The sequence below is a fragment of the Lichenostomus cassidix genome, chromosome 3 (genome assembly GCF_008360975.1).
Source record: "Lichenostomus cassidix isolate B80296 chromosome 3, HeHo_3.0, whole genome shotgun sequence".
Taxonomy (NCBI): domain Eukaryota; kingdom Metazoa; phylum Chordata; class Aves; order Passeriformes; family Meliphagidae; genus Lichenostomus; species Lichenostomus cassidix.
Window position 1 is genome coordinate 111,432,000 of NC_139483.1, and position 26,770 is coordinate 111,458,769.

Consider the following 26,770-nt stretch of genomic DNA (forward strand, 5'->3'; position numbering starts at 1 on the left):
AAAGAAATGGGAAAAACTGGGAAAAAACCACAAAAAAGCCAGGCAAAAAGTGGGAAAAAACCGGGAAAAAAATGGGAAAAACTGTGAAAAAAGCAGGAAAAAAGCAGGAAAAGCCATAAAAAAAATCGCGAAAAAAGTGGGAAAGAGCAGGAAAAGACCTTGAGAAAAATGGGGAAAAGTGTAAAAAAAATGAGAAAAAGGTGGGAAAAACTGGGAAAAAAGCAGGAAAAAAAACCCTTGAAAAAAAGGGAAAAACTGGGAAAAAACCTGTAAAAAACTGGGAAAAAAGCAGGAAAAAACGTTAAAAAAATCGCGAAAAAAGCTGGAAAAAAGCAGTAAAAAAAGGGAAAAATCAGGAAAAATTAGAATTTTCTGTTTTTCACTCAGCAGCAGCGAGAAGCGCCGCCGGGAGCAGGAGAATAAATATTTGGAGGAACTGGCTGAGCTCCTCTCAGCCAACATGGGCGACATCGACTCGCTGAGCGGCAAACCTGACAGGAGCAACTTCCTGAGGAAAACTGTCGATCAGATCCAGCAGCTGAAGAGATTGGAGCAGGGTGAGAGAGAGGGGAAATGTGGGGGAAAATGGGGAAAATATGGGGGGAAAAATGGGGGGAAAATGGGGAAAAATGAGGGGAAAAAAGGGGGAGAAATGGGGAAAACATGGGGAAAAATGGGAAAAAATGGGGAAATGGGGAAGAAATGGGGGAAATGGGGAAAAACAGGGGAAAAAATAGGGAAAAGAGGAAAAAGGGGGAAAATGGGGAAAAAATAGGGGGAAACAGGAAACAAAGGGGGAAAGGGAAAAATGGGGAATAATGGGGAAAATGGGGGAAAATGGGGAAGAAATGGGAGAAAATGGGGAGAAATGGGGAAAAAATGGGGGAAAAATGGGGAAAAATGGGGAAAATGAGGAGAAATGGGGAGAAATGGGGAAAACGGAGAGAATGGGAAAAAAAGGAGAAATTGGAAAACAAGGGGGAAAAAATGGGGAAAAAATGGGGAAGAAAATGGGGGAAAATGGGGAAAAAATGGGGGGAAAATGGGGAAAAAACGGGAAAAAATGGGAAAAAATGGGGAAAAAAGGAAAAAATGGGGAAAAAATGGGGAAAAAAATGGGGAAAAAATGGGGAAAAAATGGGAAAATGAGGGGAAAATTGAAAACCGGGGGAAATGGGGAAAACCAGGAAAGAATTGGGGGAAAATGGGGAAGAAATGGGGAAAAAATTGGAAAAAACCAGGGAAAAAACCAGGGAAAGAATGGGGAAAAAAGGGGGGAAAAGGGGAAGAAATGGGAAAAAAATGGGGAAAATGGGGGGAGAAATGGGGGAAAAAAATTGGAAAAAGTGGGGGGAAAATGGGGAAAAACGGGCGAAAAATGGGAAAGAATGGGGAAAAAATGGGGGAAATAAAGAGGAAAAATGGGGCAAAAAGAGGAAAGAAAAGGGAGAAAATGGGGAAAAAAGGTGGAAAAAACCAGGAAAGAAATGGGGGGGAAAAAGGGAAAAATGGGGAAAAAATGGGGAAAAAATGGGGAAAAAAAAGGGAAAATGGGGAAAAAAAGGGGAAAAATGAGGAAGAAATGGGGAAAAAAGCGGAAAAAAAGGGGAAAAAATGGGGGGAAACAAGAAAAAAAAAGGGCAGAAAAAGGGGAAGAAATGGGGAAAAAACAGGGAAAAAAGAGGAAAAAAGGGGAAAAAAGGGGAAAAAATAGGGGGAAACAGGAAAACAAATGGGAAAAAATGAGGAAAAAATGGGGGAAAAAATGGGGGAAAATGGGAAAAAATGTGGGGAAAATGGGGAAAAAGGGGGAAAAATGGGGGAAAAAATGGGGAAAAATGGGGAAAAAAGGGGAAAAATGGGGGGGAAATGGGAAAAAATGGGGAAAAAGGGGGAAAATAGGGGGAAAAATGGGAAAAAAAGGAGAAAAATGGGGAAAATTGGAAAAACTGAAGGGAAAATGGGGAAAAAATGGGGAAAAATGGGGAAAAAATAGGAAAAATGGGGAAAAATGGGGGAAAATTGGGGAAAAAATGGGGAAAAAATGGGGAAAAATGGGTGAGAAATGGGGAAAAATGGGGAAAATTGGGAAAAAATTGGGGGAAAATGGGGAAATGGGAAAAATTTGGGAAAAAATGAGGAAAAATTGGGGAAAAATGGGAAAAAATTAGGGAAAAAATTGGGAAAAAATGGGAAAAAATGGGGAAAAAATGGGGGAAAAATTGGGGAGAAAATGGAGAAAAAATTAGGGGAAAACGATGGGAATGGGGAAAATTGGGGGAAAATTGGGAAAAAATTTGGAAAAGGTAGGGAAAATGGGGGAAAAACGGGAGAAAATGGGAAAGAATGGGGAAAAAATGGGGGAAATAAAGAGGAAAAATGGGGCAAAAGAGGAAAGAAAAGGGAAAATGGGGAAAAGGTGGAAAAACCAGGAAAGAAATGGGGGAAAGGGGAAAAAATGGGGAAAAAATGGGGAAAAAAGGGGGGAAAAAAGGGGAAAAAAGGGGAAAAAATGGGGAAAAAAAGGGGAAAAATGGGGAAGAAATGGGGGAGAAATGGGGGAAGAAGTTGGAGAAAAAAGGGGAAAATGGGGAAGAAATGGGGAAAAAACAGCGGGAAACAAGAAAAAAAAAGGCGGAAAAAGGGGAAGAAATGGGGAAAAAACAGGGAAAAAACCAGGGAAAAAAGAGGAAAAAAAGGGGAAAAAAGGGGAAAAAATAGGGGGAAAAAGGGAAAAAAATGGGGAATAAAGGGGAAAATGGGGGAAAATGGGGAAAATGGGGAGAAAAAGGGAAAAAAATGGGAAAAAACATGGGGGAAAATGGGAAAAAATGGGGGGAAAATGGGGAAGAAATGGGGAAAAAAGGGGAAGAAATGCAGATGACAATGGGGAAAAAATGGGGGAAAAATGGGAAGAAATGGGGAAGAAATGGGGGGAAAAAAGGGAAGAAATGGGGAAAAAAACGGGAAAAAAATGGGGAAAAAATGGAAAAAAATGGAATCATTATTAGGAATCATTAGTAGGAATTATTATTGAGAATTATTATTGGGAATTATATTGGGAATTGTTATTGGGAATTATATTGGGAATTATTGGGAATTATTTTTGGGAATTATTTTTGGCAATTATCATTGGGAATTATTGGGAATTATTATTGGGAATTATATTGGGAATTATTAATGGGAATTGAATTATATTGGGAATTATATTGGGAATTATATTGGGAATTTTATTGGGAATTATTATTGGGAATTGAATTATATTGGGAATTATTATTGGGAATTATCAGTGGGAATTATATTGGGAATTATTGAGAATTATTATTGGGAATTATATTGGGAATTATTATTGGCAATTATCATTGGGAATTATTATTTGGAATTATTATTGGGAATAATTACTGGCAATTATTATTGGGGATTATATTGGCAATTATAATTGGGAATTGTATTGGGAATTTTATATTTTATATTGGGAATTTTTATTGAATTATGTTGGGAATTATTATTGGGAATTGGCAATTATGTTGGGAATTGTATTGGGAATTATTATTGATAATTATATTGGGAATTTTTATTGGGGATTATATTGGGAATTATCACTGGGAATTATATGGGGAATATTATTGGGAATTATCATTGGGAATTATATTTGGAATTATTATTGAGAATTTTATTGGGAATTATTGGGAATTATTTTTGGGAATTAGATTGGGAATTATTACTGGGAATTATTATTGGGAATTATTATTGGTAATTATATTGGGGATTATTGGGAAATATATTGGGAATTATTGGGAATTGTTATTGGGAATTATTAATGAGAATTATTACTGGGAATTATCATTGGGAATTATTATTGGCAATTATCATTGGGAATTACATTGGGAATCATTGGCAATTATTATTAAGAATTATATTGGGAATTTTTATTGGGAAAAACCCAATCAATCAATCAATCAATTGATCGATTGGAGCTGAAAATTCCCATTTTTCCCATTTCCCAATGGATCCATAATTGAATTACTGTTGGGAATTATATTGGAAATTATTATTGGGAATTATCATTGGGAATTATATTGGGAATTGAATTATATTGGGAATCATATTGGCAATTATATTGGGAATTATCATTGGGAATTATTATTTGGATATATATCGGGAATTATTTTTGAGAATTATTATTGGGAATTATCATTGGGAATTATTGGGAATTATTATTGGGACTTATCATTGGGAATTATTATTGGGAATTGGAATTATATTTGGAATTATTATTGGGAATTATTATTGGGAATTGTATTGGGAATTTTATATTTTATATTGGGAATTTTTATTGAATTATGTTGGGAATTATTATTGGGAATTGGCAATTATATTGGGAATTGTATTGGGAATTATTATTGATAATTATATTGGGAATTTTTATTGGGAGCAACCCAATCAATCAATCAATCAATTGATCAATTGGAGCTGAAAATTCCCATTTTTCCCATTTCCCAATAGATCCATATTTGGGTTATTATTGGGAATTATATTGGGAATTATTAATGGGAATTATTATTGGGAATTATTGGGAATTATTATTGGGAATTATTGGGAATTATTATCGGGAATTATATTGGGAATTATTATTGGCAATTATATTGGGAATTATCATTGGGAATTATTGGGAATTATTATTGGGAATTATATTGGGAATTATATTGGGAATTGGGAATTGGAATTATCATTGGGAATTATTATTGGGAATTATATTGAGATTTATCACTGGGAATTATTTTTAGCAATTATATTGGGAATTATATTGGGAATTATTATTAGCAATTATGTTGGGAATTATATTGGGAATTATTGTTGACAATTATATTGGGAATTATTGGGAATTATTATTGGGAATTATCACTGGGAATTATTATTGGCAATTATATTAGGAATTATATTGGGAATTATTAATGGCCATTATTATTGGGAATTTTTATTGGAAATTAATTATTATTGGGAATTAATTATTATTAGCAATTATTATTGGGAATTATAATTGGGAATTATATTAGGAATTACATTGGGAATTATCACTGGGAATTATTATTAGCAATTATATTGGGAATTACTATTAGGAATTATCATTGGGAATTATTATTGGGAATTGGAATTAGTATTGGGAATTTTATATTTCATATTGGGAATTTTTATTGAATTATATTGGGAATTATTACTGGGAATTAAAATATATTGGGAATTATTATTGACAATTACATTGAGAATAATTATTGATAATTACATTGGGAATTCTTATTGGGAACAACCCAATCAACCAATCAATCAATCAATTGATGAATTTGGGCTGCAAATTCCCATTTTTTGGGGTTTTTCCAGAGAAATCCACGGATGACGACGTGCAGAAATCCGACATCTCCTCCAGCAGCCAGGGCGTGATCGAGAAGGAATCCCTGGGGCCTCTCCTGCTGGAGGTGAGAGGATTTGGGGGGATTTTTGGGGATTTTCGGGAATTTTTGGGATTTTTGGGAATTCTGGGAGGGGTTTGGGAGGAGGGGAAGAAGGAATGGGGGGAATTTTTGGGGTTTTTAGGGGATATTTGGGGTGGATTTGGGGGTTTGGTTGGGGATTTTGGTAGGGATTGGGATTGGGGTTGGGATGGGAATGGGAATGGAATGGGATTGGGATTGGGATTGGGATGGGATTGGGATTGGGATTGGGATTGGGATGGGAATGGGATTGGGATTGGGGTTGGGATGGGATAGGGAATGGGATTTGGGGTTGGAATTGGGATTGCGGATGGGATGGGATTGCGATTGGGATTGGAATGGGATTGGGATTGGGAATGGAATGGGAATGAGGTTGGGAATGGGGTTGAGATTGGGATTGGGGAATGGGATTGGGATGGGAATGGGAATGGGGATGGGATTGGAATGGGAATTGGGATTGGGGAATAGGATTAGGAGTGAGAATGGGATTGGGAATGGAATTGGGATTGGGATGGGATTGGGATTGGGGTTGGGATGGGATTGGGAATGGGATTTGGGGTTGGGATTGGGATGGGATTGGAATTGGGATGGGATAGGGAATGGGATTTGGGGTTGGGATTGGGATGGGATTGGAATTGGGATGGGAATGGAATGGGGATGGGATTGGGGATGGGATGGGATTCAGAATGGGATTGGAATGGGGTTGGAATGGGAATGGGAATGCAGAGTTCTTCTCCAGGTCCTAATTAGATTGGGATTGGAATTGGAATAGGATTTGGAATTGGAAATCCCATTGATTGGGATTTGGATTGGGGTTGGGGTTGGGCTTAGAATTGGGAATCAGATTGGGAATGGGATTGGGATTGGGGTTGGAATTGGGAATGGGATTGGGATGGTCCTTTTTTTAAAATTTTTCCCATTTTTTCCGTTCCTTTTTCCCCATTTTTTTTTAAATTTTTCCCAATTTTTTTTTAATTTTTCCCGTTTTTTTCATCCCTTTCTCCCCATTTTTTTTTTCAATTTTTCCCAATTTTTTCCATTCCTTTCTCCCCATTTTTTTTCAATTTTTCCCAATTTTTTTTTTGGGAATTGCAGGCCCTGGATGGTTTTTTCTTCGTGGTGAACCGGGAGGGTCGGATCGTGTTCGTGTCGGAGAACGTCACCGGATACCTGGGCTACGGGCAGGAGGAGCTGATGAACAGCAGTGTGTACAGCATCCTGCACGTGGGGGACCACGCTGAGTTCGTGAAGAACCTGCTCCCAAAGTCCCTGGGTAAGGGGAGAAAAATGGGAAAAATCCTGGAAAAATTGTGGGAAAAAATCCCGAGGAAAATGGGAAAAATCCTGGGAAAAATCCTGGGAAAAATCTCAGGAAAAATGGGATTGGGATGTGAGAGATCATGCTGAGTTTGTGAAAAACCTGCTGCCCAAATCCCTGGGTAAGGAGAGAAAAATTCTGGGGAAATCCTGGAAAAATCTTGGGAAAAATGGGATGGAATGGAGAAAATCCTGGGAGAAATTCTGGGAAAAATCCCGGGAAAATGGGATTGGGACATGGGGGACCATGCTGAGTTTGTGAAAAACCTGCTCCCAAAGTCCCTGGGTAAGGGGAGAAAAAATGGGAAAAAATGGGAAAAAACTGGGGAAAATCCTAGAAAAAATCCCGGGGGAAATGGGGAAAATCCCAGGGAAAATTGCAGGAGAAATGGGATTGGGATGTGGGGGATCATGCTGAGTTTGTGAAGAACCTGCTGCCCAAATCCCTGGGTATGAAGAAAAATGGGAAAAACCTGGGAGAAATTCTGGGAAAAATTCTGGGAGAAAACTGGGAAAAAGCCTGGGGAAAATGGGAAAAGTCCCGGGAAAAATCCCAGTAAAAATGGGATTGGGATGTGGGAGATCATGCTGTGAAAAACCTGCTGCCTAAATCCCTGGGTAAGGAGAGAAAAATTCTGGGGAAATCCTGGAAAAATCCTGGGAAAAATGGCATGGAATGGAGAAAATCCTGGGAGAAATTCTGGGAAAAATCCCGGGAAAATGGGATTGGCACGTGGGAGATCATGCTGAGTTCGTGAAAAACCTGCTGCCAAAATCTCTGGGTATGGAGAAAAAATCCTGGGAAAAATGGGAGAAATCCTGGAAAAAATCCCAGGGAAAATGGAAAAAATCCTGGGAAAAATTCTGGGGAAAATGGGATTGGCACATGGGGGATCATGCTGAGTTTGTGAAAAACCTGCTGCCAAAATCCCTGGGTAAGGGGCAAAAATCTGGGGAAAAAATGGGAAAAAACTGGGAGAAATTCTGGGAAAATTCTGGGAGAAAACTGGGAAAAAGCCTGGGGAAAATGGAAAAAGCCTGGGGAAGATCCCGGGGAAAATGGGATTGGCACATGGGGGACCATGCTGAGTTTGTGAAAAACCTGCTGCCAAAGTCCCTGGGTAAGGGGAGAAAAATGGGAAAAAATGGGAAAAATTCTGGGAAAAATTCTGGGAGAAAACTGGGAGAAATTCTGGGGAAAATAATGGGAAAAGTCCTGGGGAAAATGGGATTAGCACGTGGGGGATCATGCTGAGTTTGTGAAAAACCTGCTGCCTAAATCATTGGGTAAGGGCAGAAAAAATGGGAAAATTCTGGGAAAAAACTGGGAGAAATTCTGGGAAAAAATCCCAAGGAAAATGGGAAAAATCCTGGGAAAAATCTCAGGAAAAATGGGATTGGCACATGGGGGACCATGCTGAGTTTATGAAAAACCTGCTGCCCAAATCACTGGGTAAGGGGAAAAAAATGGGAAAAAAATGGGAGAAATTCTGGGAAAAATCCCAGGGAAAATCCCAGGAAAAATCCTGGGAAAAATCCTGGGAAAAATGGGATTGGCATGTGGGAGATCACGCTGAGTTTGTGAAAAACCTGCTCCCTAAATCCCTGGGTAAGGGCAGAAAAAATGGGAAAATACTGGGAAAAACTGGGAAAAATCCCAGGGAAAATCCCAGGGAAAATGGAAAAAATCCTGGGAAAAATCCTGGGGAAAATGGGATTGGCACGTGGGGGATCATGCTGAGTTCGTGAAAAACCTGCTGCCAAAGTCCCTGGGTAAGGGGAAAAAATGGGAAAAATCCTAGGAAAAGTCCTGGGAAAAATGGGATTGAATGGGAAAAATCCTGGGGAAAATCCCGAGGAAAATGGGAAAAATCCCAGGGAAAATCCTGGGAAAAATGGGATTGGGATGTGGGAGATCATGCTGAGTTTGTGAAAAACCTGCTGCCCAAATCCCTGGGTAAGGGGAAAATTCTGGGAAAAATCCTAGCAAAAGTCCTGGGAAAAATGGGATGGAATGGAGAAAATCCTGGGAGAAATTCTGGGAAAAATCCCAGGAGAAATGGGATTGGGACATGGGGGACCATGCTGAGTTTGTGAAAAACCTGCTCCCAAAGTCCCTGGGTAAGGGGAGAAAAAATGGGAAAAAATGGGAAAAAACTGGGAGAAATTCTGGGAAAATTCTGGGAGAAAACTGGGGAAAATGGAAAAAATCCTGGGAAAAATCCCAGGGAAAATGGGATTGGGATGTGGGGGATCACACTGAGTTTGTGAAAAACCTGCTGCCAAAATCACTGGGTAAGGGGAGAAAAAATGGGAAAAAAACTGGGAAAAAACCTGGGAGAAATTCTGGGAAAAGTCTCAGGAGAAATGGGATTGAATGGGGAAAATCCTGGGAAAAACTGGGGAGAAATGGGATTGGGATGTGGGAGATCTCATGGAATTCATGAAATCTCTGGGTAAGGGAGAAAATCCTGGGAAAAACTGGGAGAAATTCTGGGGAAAATACCAGGAAAAATGGGATTGGAATGGGAAAAACCTTGCGAATGGGATGGGAAAAATCCCGGGAAAAATGGGATTGGGATGTGGGAGATCATGCTGAGTTTGTGAAGAACCTGCTGCTGAAATCCCTGGGTAAGGGGAGAAAATCCTGGGGAAATTCTGGGAAAAATCCGGGGAAAAATGGGATTGGGATCTGAGTTTGTGAAAAATGTGTTACCTAAATCCTTGGGTATGGAAAAAAAATCCTGGGAAAAATGGGATTGGGATTGGGATCTGAGTTCATGAAAAATGTTCTACTTAAATCTCTGGGGATGGAATAAAATCCAGGGAAAAATCATGGGAAAAATGGGGTTGGGATCTGAGTTTGTGAAAAATGTGTTACCTAAATCCTTGGGTATGGAAAAAATTCTGGGAAAAATCCTGGGGAAAATGGGAAAAATGGGATGTGATTGCAATTGGGATCAGATTGGAATTTGTGAAAAACGCGTCGGGAAAAAAAATCCCAAAATCCCAGAAATCTCCATGAATTCACCACCCTGCTCCTCCATCCATCCCTCCCACCACCCTAAATCCCATATTTTTTCTGGGAATTTTTTCCCCCCTCGGCAGTGAACGGCGTGCCGTGGCCTCAGGAACCTTCCAGAAGGAACAGCCACACGTTCAGCTGCCGCATGCTGATCCGGCCGCCGGACGAGGCGGGAGCCGAGAACCAGGAGCTGCGGCAGCGCTACGAGCTGATGCAGTGCTTCACCGTGTCCCAGCCCCGCGCCTTCAAGGAGGAGGGGGAAGGTGGGAAAACGGGAATTTTGGGATTTTGGGATGATGGGATAATGCAGTGCTTCACCGTGTCCCAGCCCCGCGCCTTCAAGGAGGAGGGGGAAGGTGGGAAAATTGGGAATTTGGGGATAATGGGATGATGGGATGATGGGAATTGTGGGATTGGGATGATGGGATGATGGGATAATGCAGTGCTTCACCGTGTCCCAGCCCAGGGCCTTCAAGGAGGAGGGCGAAGGTGGGAAAACAGGAATTTTGGGAATTTTGGGGTGATGGGAATTGTGGGAATTTCGGGAATTTTGGGATGGTAGGAATTGGGGGAATTGTGGGATGATGAGATGATGGGATAACGCAGTGCTTCACCGTGTCGCAGCCCAGGGTCTTCAAGGAGGAGGGCGAAGGTGGGAAAATGGGAATTTTGGGAATTTTGGGATGATGGGATGATGGGAATTGTGGGATTGGGATGATGGGATGATGGGATAATGGGAATTGTGGGATTGGGATGATGGGATGATGGGATCACGCAGTGCTTCACCGTGTCCCAGCCCCGGGCCTTCAAGGAGGAGGGGGAAGGTGGGAAAATGGGAATTTGGGGATTTTGGGGTGATGGGATGGTGGGAGTTGTAGGAATTTTGGGAATTTGGGTAATTTTGTGGTAGCGGGATGATGGGATCATGCAGTGCTTCACCGTGTCGCAGCCCAAGGCCTTCAAGGAGGAGGGAGAAGGTGGGAAAACAGGAATTTGGGGAATTTTGGGAGTTGTGGGATGATGGGAATTGTGGGATTGGGATGATGGGATGATGGGATAACGCAGTGCTTCACCGTGTCGCAGCCTCGCGCCTTCAAGGAGGAGGGAGAAGGTGGGAAAATGGGAATTTTGGGAATTTTGGGATGATGGGATGATGGGAATTGTGGGATTGGGATGATGGGATGATGGGATAACGCAGTGCTTCACCATGTCCCAGCCCCGCGCCTTCAAGGAGGAGGGAGAAGGTGGGAAAATTTGGAATTTAGGGAATTTTGGAGTGATGGGAATTGTGGGATTGGGATGTTGGGATGATGGGATGATGGGATGATGGGATAACGCAGTGCTTCACCGTGTCCCAGCCCCGTGCCTTCAAGGAGGAGGGGGAAGGTGGGAAAATTCGGAATTTCAGGAATTTTGGGGTGATGGTGGGAGTTGTAGGAATTTTGGGAATTTGGGTAATTTTGTGGTAGCGGGATGATGGGATCACGCAGTGCTTCACCGTGTCCCAGCCCCGCGCCTTCAAGGAGGAGGGAGAAGGTGGGAAAACGGGAATTTGGGGAATTTTGGGGTGATGGGATGATGGGAGTTGTGGGATTGGGATGATGGGATGATGGGATAATGCAGTGCTTCACCGTGTCCCAGCCCAGGGCCTTCAAGGAGGAGGGCGAAGGTGGGAAAACAGGAATTTTGGGAATTTTGGGGTGATGGGATGATGGGAATCGTAGGAATTGTGGGATTTGGATGTTGGGATAATGGGATAACGGTATTGAGATGGGATTGGGATATTGGGATGGAAGGGGATGTTGGGATAATGGGATGATTGGATAATGGGATAATGGGATAATGGGATAATGGGATAATGGGATAATGGGATAATGAGATAATGGCATGGGTTTGGAATGCAGGATGAGTTGGCAGGATGGGATAATGGGATGGGGTGGGATTGGGGTGCAGCAGGATTGGGATTGGGATGGGATGGAGTAGGATTGGGATTGGGATGGGATAATGGGATGGGATGATGGGATGGGATTTGGATTGGGATGGGATAGGATGAAGCAGGATTGGGACAGAAGAGCAGTGCAGGATTGGGATTGGGATTGGGATGGAAATGTGGGATGGGATGGGATGGAATTGGAATAGGATGAAGCAGGTTTGGGATATGATTGGGATGGGATGCAGGAGGATTGGGATTGGGATTGGGATTGGGATTGGGATTGGATGAACCAGGATTGGGATGGGGATGGGATAGGATGGACTGGAATGGGATGGAGCAGGACTGGGATGGATTGGGATGGAATAGGATTGGGATTGGGCTGGGTTGGGATTTGGATTAGGATTAGGATTAGAATTGGGATTGGGATAGGCTGGGATTGGGATTAGGATTGGGATGACCCCACACCATTAGCATTGGGATCACCAAAACCCTTCCAGCACCCGGCCTCACCCCAGCATCAACATCCCAACCAAACCCCAGAATTCCTGACCACATTCCCACTTTTTCCCGTTCCCATTCCCAGATTTCCAGTCGTGTCTGATCTGCATCGCCCGGCGGTTGCCTCGCCCAGCCCCAGCCCCGACCGAGTCCTTCGTCACCAAGCAGGACACCACAGGTACAGCCCAGAATTCCCAAAATTCCCAGGAATTCCCGGGAATCCAGCTCTGGGAAATGAGCCCAGATTTGTTGTTCCCACCTGGAAAAACTCAGCCCTAAAGGGTTGGATGTTTCCATTGGATCCAAATCCTTGTGGGATTTTGGATTTTCGGGGTGTTGAGGTTGAGGATGGGAATGAGAAATGGGAATTATGGGATGCTGGAATGGTTTGGGTGGGAATGAATTGAAATTCCATCCCATTCCAATCCTGACACTCCCACGATGATCCAAATCTATCCTGGGAATTCCCAGGGATCCAGGAATATCCGGGAATTCCAGCCCGGCCGGGAATTCCTTCCCCAATCCCAAGCAATCTCCCTTTCCCAGGGAATTCCCTCCATTCCCAGCTCTCCCAGCCTGAGGTTGGATCCATCCTGGGAAGGAATTTCGGGATCGAGGAGCTTCCCTGGGAATCTCGGCACTCCAGCAAGGCTCTCCCTGCCCTTGGCCAGAAATTGGGAGCTGGGAACATCCCCAAAATATTTTTCCCACTTTTTCAGGAATATCCCAAAAGTACTTTTCCCATTTCCTGGAATATCCCAGAAATACTTTTCCTATTTCCTTCCATAAATTGAGAGTTGAGAAAATCCCAAAAAAAGTCACAGGGTGAGCTGGCAATGCTGGGATTTCTCCTGGAAATTTTTGGGATAATTCTCAAGATTTTTGGGATAATTCCCAGGATTTTTGGGCCGAGAATTCCCAGGACTTCACCTTCCCACTTCCCTCCCAGTTCCCTCCCAGTGCCATCATTCCCTTTGAGTTTTCTCCTAGGAATTTTTGGGGTAATTCCCAGAATTTTTAAGAAAATTTCCAGGATTTTAGGGCTGAGAATTCCATCCCCCAATCCCTCCGGATGTATTCGGAGCATCCAGAATTCCGGAATAATTCGCAATCCACAGCTTTGAGTTTTCTCCTAGGAATTGTTGGGGTAATTCCCAAAATTTTTGCGATAATTCCCAGGATTTTAGGGCCGAGAATTCCATCCCCGAATCCCTCCGGATGGATTCCGAGCATCCAGAATTCCGGAATAATTCACAATCCACGGATTTAAATCCCAACCCCAACCCCTCCCACGATCCCACCTTCCTCCACCCTTTCCCTGACCCAATTCCAGCTCCTCCAACCTCCCGATTTTCCCCGTTTTTCCCAGGAAAAATCATCTCCATCGACACGAGCTCCCTGCGCGCCGCCGGCAGGACGGGCTGGGAGGATCTGGTCAGGAAATGCATTTACGCTTTTTTCCAACCCCAGGGCCGAGAGCCTTCCTACGCCAAGCAGCTCTTCCAGGAAGGTATCGGAAGCTTTTCCCGCCGGGAATATTCCTGGGAATGTTGGCCTGGAATGGGGAGAGGAGAATTGGGATTTGGGGGTTTTCAGGGTTGGAACAAAAGAGGTGGTTTTGGCCTTGTTTGTGTGAGGGTTTTTTGGAGGGAGTTGGTATGGGATGGTTGTCTGTGTTTCCTGGTGGTTTTTTTTTGTATTGGATTGGGATTTTCTCAGGATTTTCCAGGGATTTTCCCAGGTTTGAGGTGTTTTTCTCCTCAGAGATGACCCCAGCAAGGCCTTCAGGCTCTCACTCACTTCACCCTGAGTCCTATTGGTTTTTAGGGATTGAATTGGCATTGGATTGGGGTTTTTGGGATTAGATTAGGATTTTCCAAGGATTATCTTGGTATTATCTTGGTATTTTGGTGGGATTTTCCCGAAATTGAGATGTTTTTCCCCTCAGAAATGACCTCAGCAAGGCCTTCATTCCCTCGCCAGCTTCACCCTCAGCAACAGCTTTGTGCTGCTCCTTCCTGGGTCCTGTTGGGATTTTTGAGATTGAATTGGCATTGGATTGGGGTTTTTTGGATGGGTTTCCGATTTTCTCAGGATTTTCTCGGGATTTTCCAGGGATTTTCCCAGCATTGAGGTGGTTTTTCCCCTCAGAGATGACCCCAGCAAGGCCTTCAGGCCCTCACCCACTTCACCCTGAGCCCTGTTGAGTTTTTTGGGATTGAATTGGGGTTCTTGGGATTACATTAGGATTCAGTGGGGACTTTTGGGATCGGATTGCCATTTTCTCAGGATTTTGGTGGGATTTCTGCAGGATTTTCCCAGTTTTGAGGTGTTTTTCCCCTCAGAGATAACCCCACCAAGGCCTTCACTCCCTCACCCACTTCACCCTGAGCCCTGGTGGGATTTTTGGGATTGAATTAGGCTTTTTGGGATTAGATTGGGATTTTCGCAGGTTTTTCTCGGGATTTTCCAAGGATTTTCCCAGTTTTGAGGTGTTTTTCCCCTCAGAGATGACCCCAGCAAAGCCTTCAGGCTCTCGCCCACTTCACACTGAGCCCTGCTGGGTTTTTGGGAGTGAATTGGCATTGGATTGGGGTTTTTGGGATTAGGTTAGGATTGGATTGAGACTTCTGGGATCAGATTGCGATTTTCTCAGGATTTTCCCAGGATTTTGCTGGGATTTCTGCAGGATTTTCTCAGGATTGAGATGTTTTTCTTCTCAGAGATGACCCCAGCAAGGCCTTCACTCCCTTGCCAGCTTCACACTGAGCGACAGCTCTGTGCTACTGCTCCCTGGATCCTGCTGGGGTTTTTGGGATTGAATTGGGGTTGGATTGGGGTTTTCAGGATTAGATTTGGATTGGATTGGGATTTTCTCAGGATTTCTGCAGGATTTTCCCAGTTTTGAGGTGTTTTTCCCCTCAGAGATGACCCCAGCAAGGCCTTCACCCCCTTGCCCACTTTACACTGAGCAACAGCTCTGTGCTGCTCCTCCCTGGATCCTGCTGGGGTTTTTAGGATTGAATTGGGGTTGGATTGGGGTTTTTGGGATGAGATTCCAATTTTCTCAGGATTTTCTCAGGATTTTCTCAGTTTTGAGATGTTTTTCCCCTCAGAGATGACTCCAGCACGGCCTTCACTCCCTCACCCACTTCACTCTCAGCCACAGCTCCGTGCTGCTCCTCCCTTTTTCCTGTTGGGTTTTTGGGAATGAATTGGGGTTTTTGGGATTGGATTTGGATTGGATTGCAATTTTCTCAGGATTTCTGCAGGATTTTCCCTGTTTTGAGGTGTTTTTCCTCTCAGAAATAACCCCAGCAAGGTCTTCACTCCCTCACCCACTTCACTCTCAGCCACAGTTCCGTGCTGCTCCTCCCTTTTTCCTGTCAGGTTTTTGGGATCAGATTCGAATTGGATTGGGATTTTCTCAGGATTTCCCCATGATTTTCCCATTTTTTCTCCGAAATTCCATGTTTTTCCCCATTTCCCCTCAGTGATGACCCGCGGCACGGCCTTCAGCCCCTCGTACCACTTCACCCTAAGCAATGGCTCCGTGCTGCTCCTCCCTGGGTCCTGCTGGGGTTTTTGGGATTGAATTGGCTTTTGATTGGGGTTCTTGGGATTCAATTGGGATTTTCTCAGGATTTTCTCAGGATTTTGCCAGCATTTTCCCAGGTTTGAGGTGTTTTTCCCCTCAGAGATGACCTCGGCAAGGTCTTCTCTCCCTCACCTACTTCACTCTCAGCTCTGTGCTGCTCGTCCCTTTTTCCTGTCAGGTTTTTGGGATCAGATTCGAAATGGATTGGGATTTTCTCAGGATTTCCCCATGATTTTCCCATTTTTTCCCTGTTTTTGGCAGTGATGACCCGCGGCACGGCCTTCAGCCCCTCGTACCGCTTCACGCTCAGCGACGGCTCGGTGCTCAGCGCTCACACCAAGTGCAAACTGTGCTACCCATCCAGCCCCGAGCTGCAGCCCTTCATCATGGGCATCCACGTCATCGACAGGTGAGCCATCCCAGAAAATCCTGGAAAATCCTGGAAAATCCTGGAATTCTGGAGAATCCCGGAATTCAGGCTGGGAACTGAGCTGGAATTAACCCACAGGGAGCAGGGGTGAAGCTCCTGGTTTTGATTTTCCAGATTTTCTCCTCCAGATTTCCCAGATTTCCTTCCAATTTTTTTCAGATTTTTCCTCCAGATTTTTCACATTTCTCTCCCAATTTTCCCTTCAGATTTTCCCAATTTCCCTCCAGATTTTCCAGATTTCTCCTTCCAGATTTCCCAGATTTTCCCTCCAGATTTCCCACCTTTCTTTCCAAATTTTTTTGGCTTTTCCTCCAGATTTTTCACATTTCTCTCCCAATTTTCCCTTCAGATTTTCCCAATCTCCCTCCAGATTTTCCCCTCCAGATTTCCCAGGTTTTCCCAGATTTTCTCCTCCAGATTTTTCCAGTTTCCTTCCAGATTTCCCAGATTTTCTCCTCCAGATTTTTCCAATTTTCCTCCAGATTTCCCAGATTTTCCCTCCAGATTTTCCTGATTTCCCTCCAGATTTTCCTGATTTCCCTCCAGATTTCCCAGATTTTCCCCTCCAAATTTTCCCCCAATCCCCTCTCCCCCCACCAAATTCCCACCAAAAACCCCCACAATTCCCATTTTTTTTCCAGGGATCCCGGAATTCTGCCCCCTCAGGACACTTCCTCCATCTCCCTCCCCAGGGTGAATCCCACCATTTCCCCAGGCTCGGGAATTCCTCTCCCTCCTCCCAACGGCTCCGTGCTGGCCACGCCCCACCCCGGAATTCCCGGAAATCATCCCGGAAATCATCCCGGAAATATTCCAGGAAACCATCCCGGAACCAATCCCGCCGGATCCACCATGGCCTTACCCCAACCCCAACCCTCTTCCCACCCGTTATCCGCCGGCAATCCCGGAATTCCCACCACGCCGCAGTTCCTCTCCCCGCGGCACCGCGGCAGCCCCGGCTTGATCCCGCGATCCCGAAATCCCGCCAATCCCAACGCCAATCCCGGAAACAACACCAACACCGCCAACAACCCCGGGAATCCTTTCTCCCCGTCCGGGAATTCCCGGAATTTCCCCTCGGAATCGCCGGGCTATTCCACGCCGCCGCTGCGGCCGCCGGGATCGTCGGCGCAGAGCTCTCCCGGCAGAATTCCCGGCAAATCCGACGCCAAGGACGGCAAGGAGATGGCGGCCATCTTGGGCGAGATGATCCAGCCGGATAACGACGGCAAGGATCCCGGAATTCCGGGCGGGATGATTCCCGACGGCGACGCCAAACATTCCCAAAATTCCAGCCACAAGCTGGTGCAGCTCCTGGCCAGCACCGCCGAGCAGCAGCTCCGGAATTCCGACGCCGACCTCTCCTCCAAGGATTCCTTGGTCTGCTCCGGCGTCGGGAATAACAACAATCCCGGGAATAACTCCGGGAATTCCTGCCCGTCGTCGCACAGCTCGCTGACGGAGAGACACAAAATCCTCCACCGGCTGCTCCAGGAGGGATCGCCGTCCGACCTGGCGGCGTTGGGAGCGGAGCAGGAAAAGAAGGAGAATCCCGGGAATTCCGCGCCGCCGGAATCCGGGGCGAAAGCGGAAACGGAGAACAAGAAAAAGGAATCCAAGGATCACCAGCTGCTGCGATACCTGCTGGATAAGGATGAGAAGGAGTTGGGAGCTGGGATGGGAGGGGAGGAGGTGAAGGTGAAGGTGGAGAAGGAGAATTCCGAGAATTCCTGCCCGGTGCCGGCGGCGGTTCCCGCGGTCGTTCCCGGCGTTCCGGCGGCGGCGATTCCCAAAATGGCAGCAGGAGAGGATGGGAAGATGGAGGCGCAGGGGCAGGTGGGGGAAAATGGGGAATGGGGGGCAAAAGAGTGGGAAAATGATGGGAAAAAGGTGGGAAAAATGTGGGAAAATGGCAGGAAAAGGTGGGAAAAGGATGGGAGAAGGGTGGGAAAATGGAGGGAAAAGAGAGGGAAAAAGTGGAGGGAAAAGGGTGAGGAAAGGGGTGGGAGAAGGGAGGGAAAAGGATGAGGAAAAGGTGGGAAAAAGGTGGGAGAAAAGGGAAATGATGGTAAAAGGGTGGGAAAAAATGGGATAAAGTCAGGAAAAGGACAGGGAAAAGGATGGGAAAATGGTGGGAAAAAGTGGGAAAGAACTGGGAAAATGGGAAAAAGTGGGAAAAAGGAGGGGAAAAAGTGGGAAATTGTGGGAAAATGATGGGGAAAAGTGGGAAAATGGTGAGAAAAAGGGAAAAAAGTGGGAAAAGGAAAACAGTTTGAAAAAAGTGGGGAAAATGATGGGAAAAAAGTGGGAAAAGGTGGGAAAATGGTAGGAAAACAGTGGGAAAATGGTGGGGGAAAAGTGGGAAAATTATGGAAAAATGGTGGGAAAAATTTGGAAAATTGTGGGGAAAAAGTGGAAAAAGGGGAAAATGGTGACAAAAAAGTGGGAAAAAGTGGGAAAAAAGGGGGAAATGATGGGAAAAAGTGGGAAAAAAGGGAAAATGGGGAAATGATGGGGAAACGGGAAAAAAGTGGTAAAATGGTGGGAAGAAGTGGGAAAAAAGTGGGAAAAGTGGGAAAAATGGGAAAAAAGCAGGAAAAAAGCAGGAAAAAATGGGAAAAAGGTGGGAAAATGATGGGAAAAAGTGGGAAAAAAGTCAGAAAAAGTGCGAAAAAGTTGGAAAAAAGTCAGAAAAAGCAGGAAAAAAGTGGGAAAATGGGAAAAAAGTCAGAAAAAGTGGGAAAAAAGTGGGAAAAAAGTCGGAAAAAGGGAGAAAAAAGTGAGAAGCGAGTCAGAAAAAGTGGGAAAAAAGTGAGAAAAAAGTCAGAAAAAGTGGGAAAAACTGGGAAAAAAAACCTCTTCAACCCCCCAATTTTCCCTCCCATCCCATCTCCTCTCATTCCCGGATTTTCCCTCTTTTTTTTTTCCCTCTTTTCCCGCAGTTTGCCGCCGAGCTGGAGCAGCTGGATCAGCTGCTGCCTTCCCTGGAAAAACCGGGAATGTGTGGAAACCAGGAGAGGAGCGACGCGGGAATTCCGGGAATTCCGGGAATGTCGGGAATTCCCGCAGGAATTTCGGGAATGTCGGGAGTGAAAGCGGAGCTGCTCCAAGGCAGAGCGCCGGCGGGAATTCCGCGTAGGTCGAGCCGCGGGAATTGCGGGAATTTCGGGAATTTTGGGAATTTTGGGAATCTATCCTTGTCTTTCCCTTTTCTTTCCTCTCTTCCCTTTTTTCCCTTTTCTCCTTTTTTCCCTTTTCTCCTTTTTTCCCTTTTCTCCTTTTTTTCCTTTTTTCCCCTTTTCTCCTTTTTCCTCTTTTCCCTTTCTCCCTTTTTCTGTTTTTTCCCCTTTTTCCCTTTTTCCCTTTTTTCCCCTTTTTTCCCTTTTTCACTTTTTCCACTTTTTTCCCTTTTTCCCCTTTTTTCCCTTTTTTCCCCTTTTTTCCCTTTTTTCCCCTTTTTTCTCCTTTTTTCCCCTTTTTTCCCTTTTTTCCCCTTTTTTCCCCTTTTCCCCTTTTCCCTTTCCCCTTTTCTATTTCCCTTTCCATTTTTCCCCTTTTCCCCCTTTTCCTTTTTTCCATTTTTTCCCTTTTTCCCCCTTTTTCCCCTTTTTTCTCTTTTTCCTTTTCTTCCCGTTTTCCTTCTTTCTCTTTTTCCTTTTTTCCCCTTTTTCCCCTTTTTTTCCTTTTTTCCCCATTTTCCCCTTCTTCTCCCTTTTCTCCCTTTTTCCCTTTTTTCGCTTTTCCCCCTTTTTCTCTTCTTCCTTTTCCCCCTTTTCTCCTTTTCCTCCTTTCCTCTTTTTCCTTTTTCCAATTTCCCCTTTTTCCTCTTTTTCCCTTTCCCCCTTTATTCCTTTTCCCCTTTTTCCCCTTTTTTTCCGTTTTCTCTTTTTTCCCTTTTTTCCTTTTTCTCTTTTCTCCCTTTTCCCCCTTTTTCCCTTTTCCCCTTCTTGCTTTTGCCTTTTCCCCCTTTTTCCCCTTCTTCCCATTTTCCCCCTTTTCCCCTTTTTCCCCTTTTTCTCTTTTTTCCTTTTCCCCTTTTTCCCCTTTTTCCCCTTTTTCCCCTTTTTCCCCATTTCCTTGTCCTCCTTTTTCCCTTTTCCTTTTCCCTTTTTCCCCATTTTCCCCATTTTCCCCATTTTCTCCTATGTTTTCCTTCTTCCCCTTTTCCCCTTTTTTCCATTTTTCCCCTTTTCCCCTTTTTCTTTTTATTCCTTTTTCCTTTTTTCCCTTTTCCATTTTTACCTTTTTCCCCTTTTTCCATTTTTCCTCTTTTCTCCTTTTTTCCCCTTTTTTCCCCTTTTTTCCCCTTTTTTCCCTTTTCCCCTTTTTCCCAATCTTCCCCTTCTTCCCCCTTTTCCCCTTTTTTCCTTTTTCCTTTTCCCCCTTTTCCCCTTTTTTCCTTTTCCCTTTTCCCCTTTTCTCCTTTTTTCCCCTTTCCCCTTTTCCCCTTCTCCCCATTTTTTCCTTTTTTTTCCTTTTCCCCTTTTTCCCCTCTTTCCCCTTATCTCCTTTTTTCTCCTTTTCCCCTTTATTCCTTTTTTCTCCTCTTCCCCTTTTTCCCTTTATTCCTTTTTCCTTTTTCCCTTTTTACCTCTTTCCCTTTTTTCCCTTTCCCCACTTTTTTCCCCTTTTTCCCCCTTTTCTCCTTTTTCCCCCTTTTGTCCTTTTTCCTTTCTCCCTTTTCTCCCCTTTCCCCTTCTTTCCTTTTTCCCTTTTTCCAATTTTCCCCCTTTTTCCCCTTCTTCCCTATTTTCCCTTTTTCCCCTTTCCCCCCTTTTTCTCTCTTCCCCCTTTTCCCCCTTTTTTCCTTTTTTCCCGTTTCTTTTTTCCCTTTTCCCCCTTTTTTCATTTTTTCCCCTTTTTTTCCTTTTATTCCCTTTTCCCCTTTATTCCTTTTTTCCCTTTTCTCCTTTTCCCACTTTTTCCCTTTTTCCTTTTTCCCTTCCCCCCTTTTTCCCTTTTCTCTTTTTCCCCCTTTATTCCTTTTTCCTTTTTACCTTTTTCCCCTTTTCTCCTTTTCCCCCTTTTTTCCCCTTTTTCCCTTTTCCCCTTTATTCCTTTTTCCTTTTTTCCCTTTTCTTTCCTTTTCCTTTTTCCCATTTCCCATTTCCTTTTTCTCTTTTTCCCTTTTCCCCTTTTCTCCCTTTTCCCTTTTTCCCTTTTTTCCCCATTTTCCCCTTTTTTCCCCATTTTTTCCCCATTTATTTCCCCATTTATTTCCCCATTTTTCCCCATTTTTTCCCCATTTTTTCCCCATTTTTCCCCTTTTTTCCCCATTTTTTCCCCATTTTTTCCCCCATTTTTTCCCCATTTATTTCCCCATTTTTTCCCCATTTTTCCCATTTTTCCCCAATTTCCCCATTTTCCCCAATTTCTCCATTTTTCCATTTCCCCATTTTTCCTCCATTTATTTCCCATTTTTCCCCCATTTTCCCCCATTTATTTCCCCATTTATTTCCCCATTTATTTCCCCATTTTTTCCCCATTTTTCCCCCATTTTTCCCCCATTTCCCCCTTTTCCCATTTCCCATTTTCCCCACTTTTTCCCTCCCTCTCTCCAGCTCTCAGCGGCTCTCCAGCACTTCCCCCTTCCCGCCTTCCCTTCGACTTCCCGGATTCCCTGGATCCATCCCAGCTCCGCCCCGCGCCCTGTCCCGCCGGCAATTCCGGGAATTCCGGGAAGAGAGCCGCCGGGAATCCCGCCAGCGCCTTCCCCCCGGACACAGGTGGGACCTTCCCCGTATTCCTGACCTTTTCCTGGGAATTCCGTGGGAAAATGGGAGTTTAGTGGAGGTTTTCCCACTTTTTCTGAAGGTTTTCCCAGAAATTCTAGGGAAAAAAGGTGGTTTAGGGACATTTTTCCCACTTTTTGGTGAGATTTTCCATGAAATTCCATGGAAAAAAGGGGTTTTGGTGACACTTTTCTCATGTTTTCCGGAGCTTTTCCTTGAAATTCCATGGAAAAAAAATGTTTTAGTGACACTTTTCCCACATTTTCCCAGAAATTCCATGGAAAAAAGGGGTTTTGGTGACACTTTTCCCACTTTTCCCAAAGGTTTTCCGTGAAATTCCATGGAAAAACAGGGTTGGAGAGACACTTTTCCCACTTTTTCTGAAGCTTTTCCTTGAAATTTCATGAAAAAAGGGCTTTTGGTGACACTTTTCCCTCTTTTCCCCAGAAATTCCACAAAATTCCATGGAAAAAAGGGGGTTTAGGGACATTTTTCCCACATTTTCCCAGAAATTCCATGAAATTCCATGGAAAAAAGGGGTTTTAGTGAAGCTTTTCCCAATTTTTCTGAAGGTTTTCCCAGAAATTCCATGGAAAAATGGGAGTTTAGGGACATTTTCCCCACTTTTTTCAAAGATTTTCCACAAAATTCCATGGAAAAAAGGGGTTTTGGTGACACTTTTCTCATGTTTTCCAAAGATTTTCCATGGAAAAAAGGTGGTTTAGGGACACTTTCCCCACTTTTTCTAAAGTTTTTCCCAGAAATTCCATGGGAAAAAGGTGTTTTAGTGACATTTTTCCCACTTTTCCCCGAAGTTTTCCATGGAAAAAAGGTGTTTTAGGGACATTTTGCCCACTTTTTCCTGAGTTTTTCGTTGGAATTCCATGGAAAAATGGGGGTTTAGTGGAGGTTTTCCCAATTTTTCTAAGGTTTTCCCAGAAATTCTGTGGAAAAAAGGGAGTCTAGTGACACTTTTCCCACTTTTTCTGAAGCTTTTCCCAGAAATTCCAGGAAAAAAGGTGTTTTAGTGACACTTTTCCCACATTTTCTGTGAAATTCCCTGGAAAAAAGGGGTTTTAGGGACATTTTTCCCACTTTTTTCCTGAGCTTTTCCATGGAATTCCATGGAAAAAAGGGGGTTTAGTGAAGGTTTTCCCAATTTTTTGAAGGTTTTCCCAGAAATTCCATGGAAAAAAGGGAGTCTAGTGACACTTTTCCCACTTTTTCCAAAGATTTTCCATGGAAAAAAACTGTTTTAGTGGCTTTTTCCCAACTTTTCCCCGAGATTTTCCATGAAATTCCATGGAAATTCATGGAATTTCGTGGAAATAAAAGGTGTTTTAGCAACATTTTCCCCACATTTCCCATGAAATTCCATGGAAAAAAGGTGGTTTAGGGACATTTTTCCCACTTTTTTCAAAGATTTTCCAAGAAATTCCATGGAAAAAAGGGGGTTTAGGGACTCTTTTCCCACTTTTCCTGAAGCTTTTCCATGGAAAAAAGGTGTTTTTCCCACTTTTTCCTGAGGTTTTCCTTGGAATTCCATGGAAAAAAGGTGTTTTTGTGGAGGTTTTCCCACATTTTCTGAAGCTTTTTCATGGAATTTTCGTGGAAAGTTAATGGAAAATTCATGGAATTCCATGGAAATTTCATGTTTTAGTGACATTTAAGGTGTTTTAGTGACATTTTTCCCACTTTTCCCCGAAGTTTTCCATGGAAAAAAGGGATTTTCGTGGAGGTTTTCCCACATTTTCTGAAGCTTTTTCATGGAATTTCATGGAATTTTCACGGAAAATTGATGGAAAATTCATGGATTTCCATGGAAAAAGAGATGTTTTAGTGGAGGTTTTCCCACTTTTTCTGAAGCTTTTCAATGGAATTCAATTTCTGGGATATTTTGGGATATTTTTAGGATATTTCAGGATATTTTTTGGATATTTTTACGATATTTTTAGGATATTTTCAGGATATTTTTTTTAATATTTCCAGGATATTTTTGGGATATTTTTCAGGATATTTTTGGGATATTTCTGGGATATTTTCAGGATATTTTTAGGATATTTTTGGGATATTTTCAGGATATTTTTTGGAATATTTCCAGGATATTTTTGGGATATTTTCAGGATATTTTTTTTAATATTTCCAGGATATTTTTGGGATATTTTTAGGGTATTTTGAGCATATTTCGAGGATATTTTGGAGATATTTCCAGGATATTTTCTGGAAATATTTCCAGGATATTTTTGGGATATTTCTAGGATATTTCTGTGATATTTTTGGGATTTTTTTAGGGTATTTTGGGGATAATTTCAGGGATATTTTCAGGATATTTTCAGGATATTTTCAGGATATTTTCAGGATATTTTCTGGGATATTTTCAGGATATTTTCAGGATACTTTCAAGATATTTTGGGGTTTTTTCCAGGATATTTTGGAGATATTTTTCAGATATTTTCAGGATATTTCTGGGGATAATTTGGAGATATTTTCAGCATTTATCAGGAATATTTTCAGGACATTTCCAGGATATTTCCAGCCATAATTTGGGGCTATTTTTGGGGATCTTTTCAGGATATATTTGGGATATTTTCAGGATATTTTGGGATATTTTTTGGCTGTTTTTAAGATATTTTTGGGGATTTTTTGGGATATTTTCAGGATATTTTTTGGAATATTCTTAGGATATTTTGGGGATATTTCGAGGATATTTTTTGGATATTTTCAGGAATATTTCCTGGATATTTCCAGGTTATTTAGGGATATTTTTTTAGATATTTTCAGGATATTTTGGGGATATTTATAGGGATTTTTTGGGATATTTTCAGGAATGTTTTGGGGATATTTTTGGGATATTTCTGGGATATTTTCAGGATATTTTTGGGATTTTTTTGGGATATTTTTTGGTGATATTTTCAGGATATTTATTGGGATTTTTTGGGATATTTTCAGGAATATTTTGGGGATATTTTTGGGATATTTCTGGGATATTTTCAAGATATCTTTGGGATTTTTTGGGGATATTTTTGGTGATATTTTCAGGATATTTGTTGGAATTTTTTGGGATATTTTCAGGAATATTTTGGGGATATTTTCAGGTTTTTTCCAGGATTTTTGGGGGATATTTGCAGGATATTTTGGGAATATTTTTCAGATATTTTCAGGATATTTCTGGGGATATTTTCAGCATTTATTGGGAATATTTCCAGGATATTTCCAGCCATAATTTGATGCTATTTTTGGGGATTTTTTCCCAGGAATTCCAGAGCTGGAGCTGGCAGTGGCAGATCCACAATTCCCACCAGGAATGGAGCAAATTCCCTGGGCAGATCCTGCTGGGACTCCTCTGGGCAGAAACCTCAAACCTGATGAGTGAGTCATTCCCAAATTTTTTATTTTTCCAGGAAAAAAAATTGAGAAATCTTGCAGCAAAGTTTTCCCCAAAAAATTTCCCCATTTTTCCCAATTTTTCCCCCATTTTTCCCCATTTTATTCCCCATTTTTTCCAATTTTTTCTGGTTTTTTCCCCCCAATTTTTCCCCAATTTTTTCCTCATTTTTTTCATTTTTTTCTGTTTTTTTCCCCAATTTTTCCCCAATTTTTTCCCCATTTTTTTCCCCATTTTTCCCCATTTTTTTCCATTTTTTCTCCAATTTCCCCAATTTTTCCCCCGTTTTCAATTTTTTCTGGTTAATTTTTCTGGTTTTCCCCAATTTTCCCCATTTTTTCCATTTTCTGGTTTTTTCTCCAATTTTCCCCCAATTTTTTCCCCATTTTTTCCAGTTTTTTCTGGTTAATTTTTTCTGGTTTTTCCCCCAATTTTTCCCCCATTTTTTCCCATTTTCCCCAATTTTTTCCCCAATTTTCCCCCAAATTTCTTCCATTTTTTCCCAATTTTTCCCCAATATTTCCCCATTTTTGCCCAATATTTTTCCAATTTTTTTCCCAATTTTCCTCCAATTTTTTCCCAAATTTTCCATTTTTAATTTTCCCCATTTTTTCCCCATTTTCCAGTTTTTCTGTTAACTTTTTCTGGTTTTTCCCCAATTTTTCCCCCATTTTCCCATTTTCCCCAATTTTTCCCCCATTTTTGCCCATTTTTTCCTATTTTCCCCCAATTTTCCCCCTTTTTCAATTTTTCTGGTTTTCCCCCAATTTTTCCTTTTTCCCCAAATTTTCCCCAATTTTTTCCCCATTTTTTCTAGTTTTTTCCCCAATTTTTCCCTATTTTTTTCCCTATTTCTCCCCAATTTTTCCCCCAATTTTTCCTCCAATTTTCCCCCATTTTTTCCAGCTGGGACTCCCCTGGGCAGAAACCTCAAACCTGACGAGTGAGTTTTTTCCCAAATTTTTTATTTTTCCAGGAAAAAAAAATTGAGAAATCTTGGAGCAAAGTTTTCCCCAAAAAATTTCCCCATTTTTCCCAATTTTTCCCCCATTTTTCCCCATTTTTCCCCATTTTATTCCCCATTTTTTCCAATTTTTTCTGGTTTTTTCCCCCCAATTTTTTCCCTTTTTTTCCCCCATTTTTTCCCTAATTTTTTCCCTAATTTTTTCCATTTTTTCCCCCATTTTTTCCAATTTTTTCTGTTTTTTCCCCCAATTTTCCCCCCATTTTTCCCCAATTTTCCCCAATTTTTCCCCATTTTCAATTTTTTTAATTTTCCCAATTATTTCCATTTTTTCCCCCAGTTTTCCCCCAATTTTTCCCCCGTTTTTTCCAATTTTTTCTGGTTAATTTTTTTTCTGGT

General features: G+C 42.6%; 2 protein-coding genes across 4 annotated transcripts in view; both read left to right on the forward strand.

Moving 5' to 3' along the window:
* The window catches only part of LOC146440503 (nuclear receptor coactivator 1-like), an 83,673-nt gene that overhangs the window by 30,083 nt on the left and 26,820 nt on the right, over positions 1–26,770 (forward strand). For 2 of the 3 annotated variants that reach the window (XM_085057194.1, XM_085057195.1), the window contains exons 11-13: positions 19,233–19,425; positions 21,852–22,016; positions 25,277–25,391. In XM_085057194.1, coding sequence (XP_084913320.1) covers positions 19,233–19,425; positions 21,852–22,016; positions 25,277–25,391 — 473 coding nt within the window. The remainder of the gene's footprint in view (positions 1–19,232; positions 19,426–21,851; positions 22,017–25,276; positions 25,392–26,770) is intronic. The other variant, XM_085057196.1, reaches the window with a different exon arrangement.
* LOC146440504 (nuclear receptor coactivator 1-like) lies at positions 362–18,827 on the forward strand. The gene is made up of 10 exons (XM_085057420.1): positions 362–557; positions 5,380–5,474; positions 6,585–6,762; positions 9,915–10,094; positions 12,348–12,440; positions 13,632–13,772; positions 16,122–16,269; positions 16,983–17,504; positions 17,613–18,126; positions 18,822–18,827. The coding sequence occupies exons 1-10, from the start codon at positions 461–463 to the stop codon at positions 18,825–18,827; spliced, it is 1,974 nt and encodes a 657-aa protein (XP_084913546.1). The 5' UTR covers positions 362–460.

Bases quoted from the DNA above. Each gene is read 5' to 3' on its own strand.
- LOC146440504 (XM_085057420.1), top strand. From the start codon at position 461: ATGGGCGACATCGACTCGCTGAGCGGCAAACCTGACAGGAGCAACTTC. The intron at 13,773-16,121 runs GTATCGGAAGCT...TGTTTTTGGCAG, and splicing joins CAAGCAGCTCTTCCAGGAAG to TGATGACCCGCGGCACGGCC. The intron at 17,505-17,612 runs GCCGGATAACGA...GCTCCTGGCCAG, and splicing joins ATCTTGGGCGAGATGATCCA to CACCGCCGAGCAGCAGCTCC.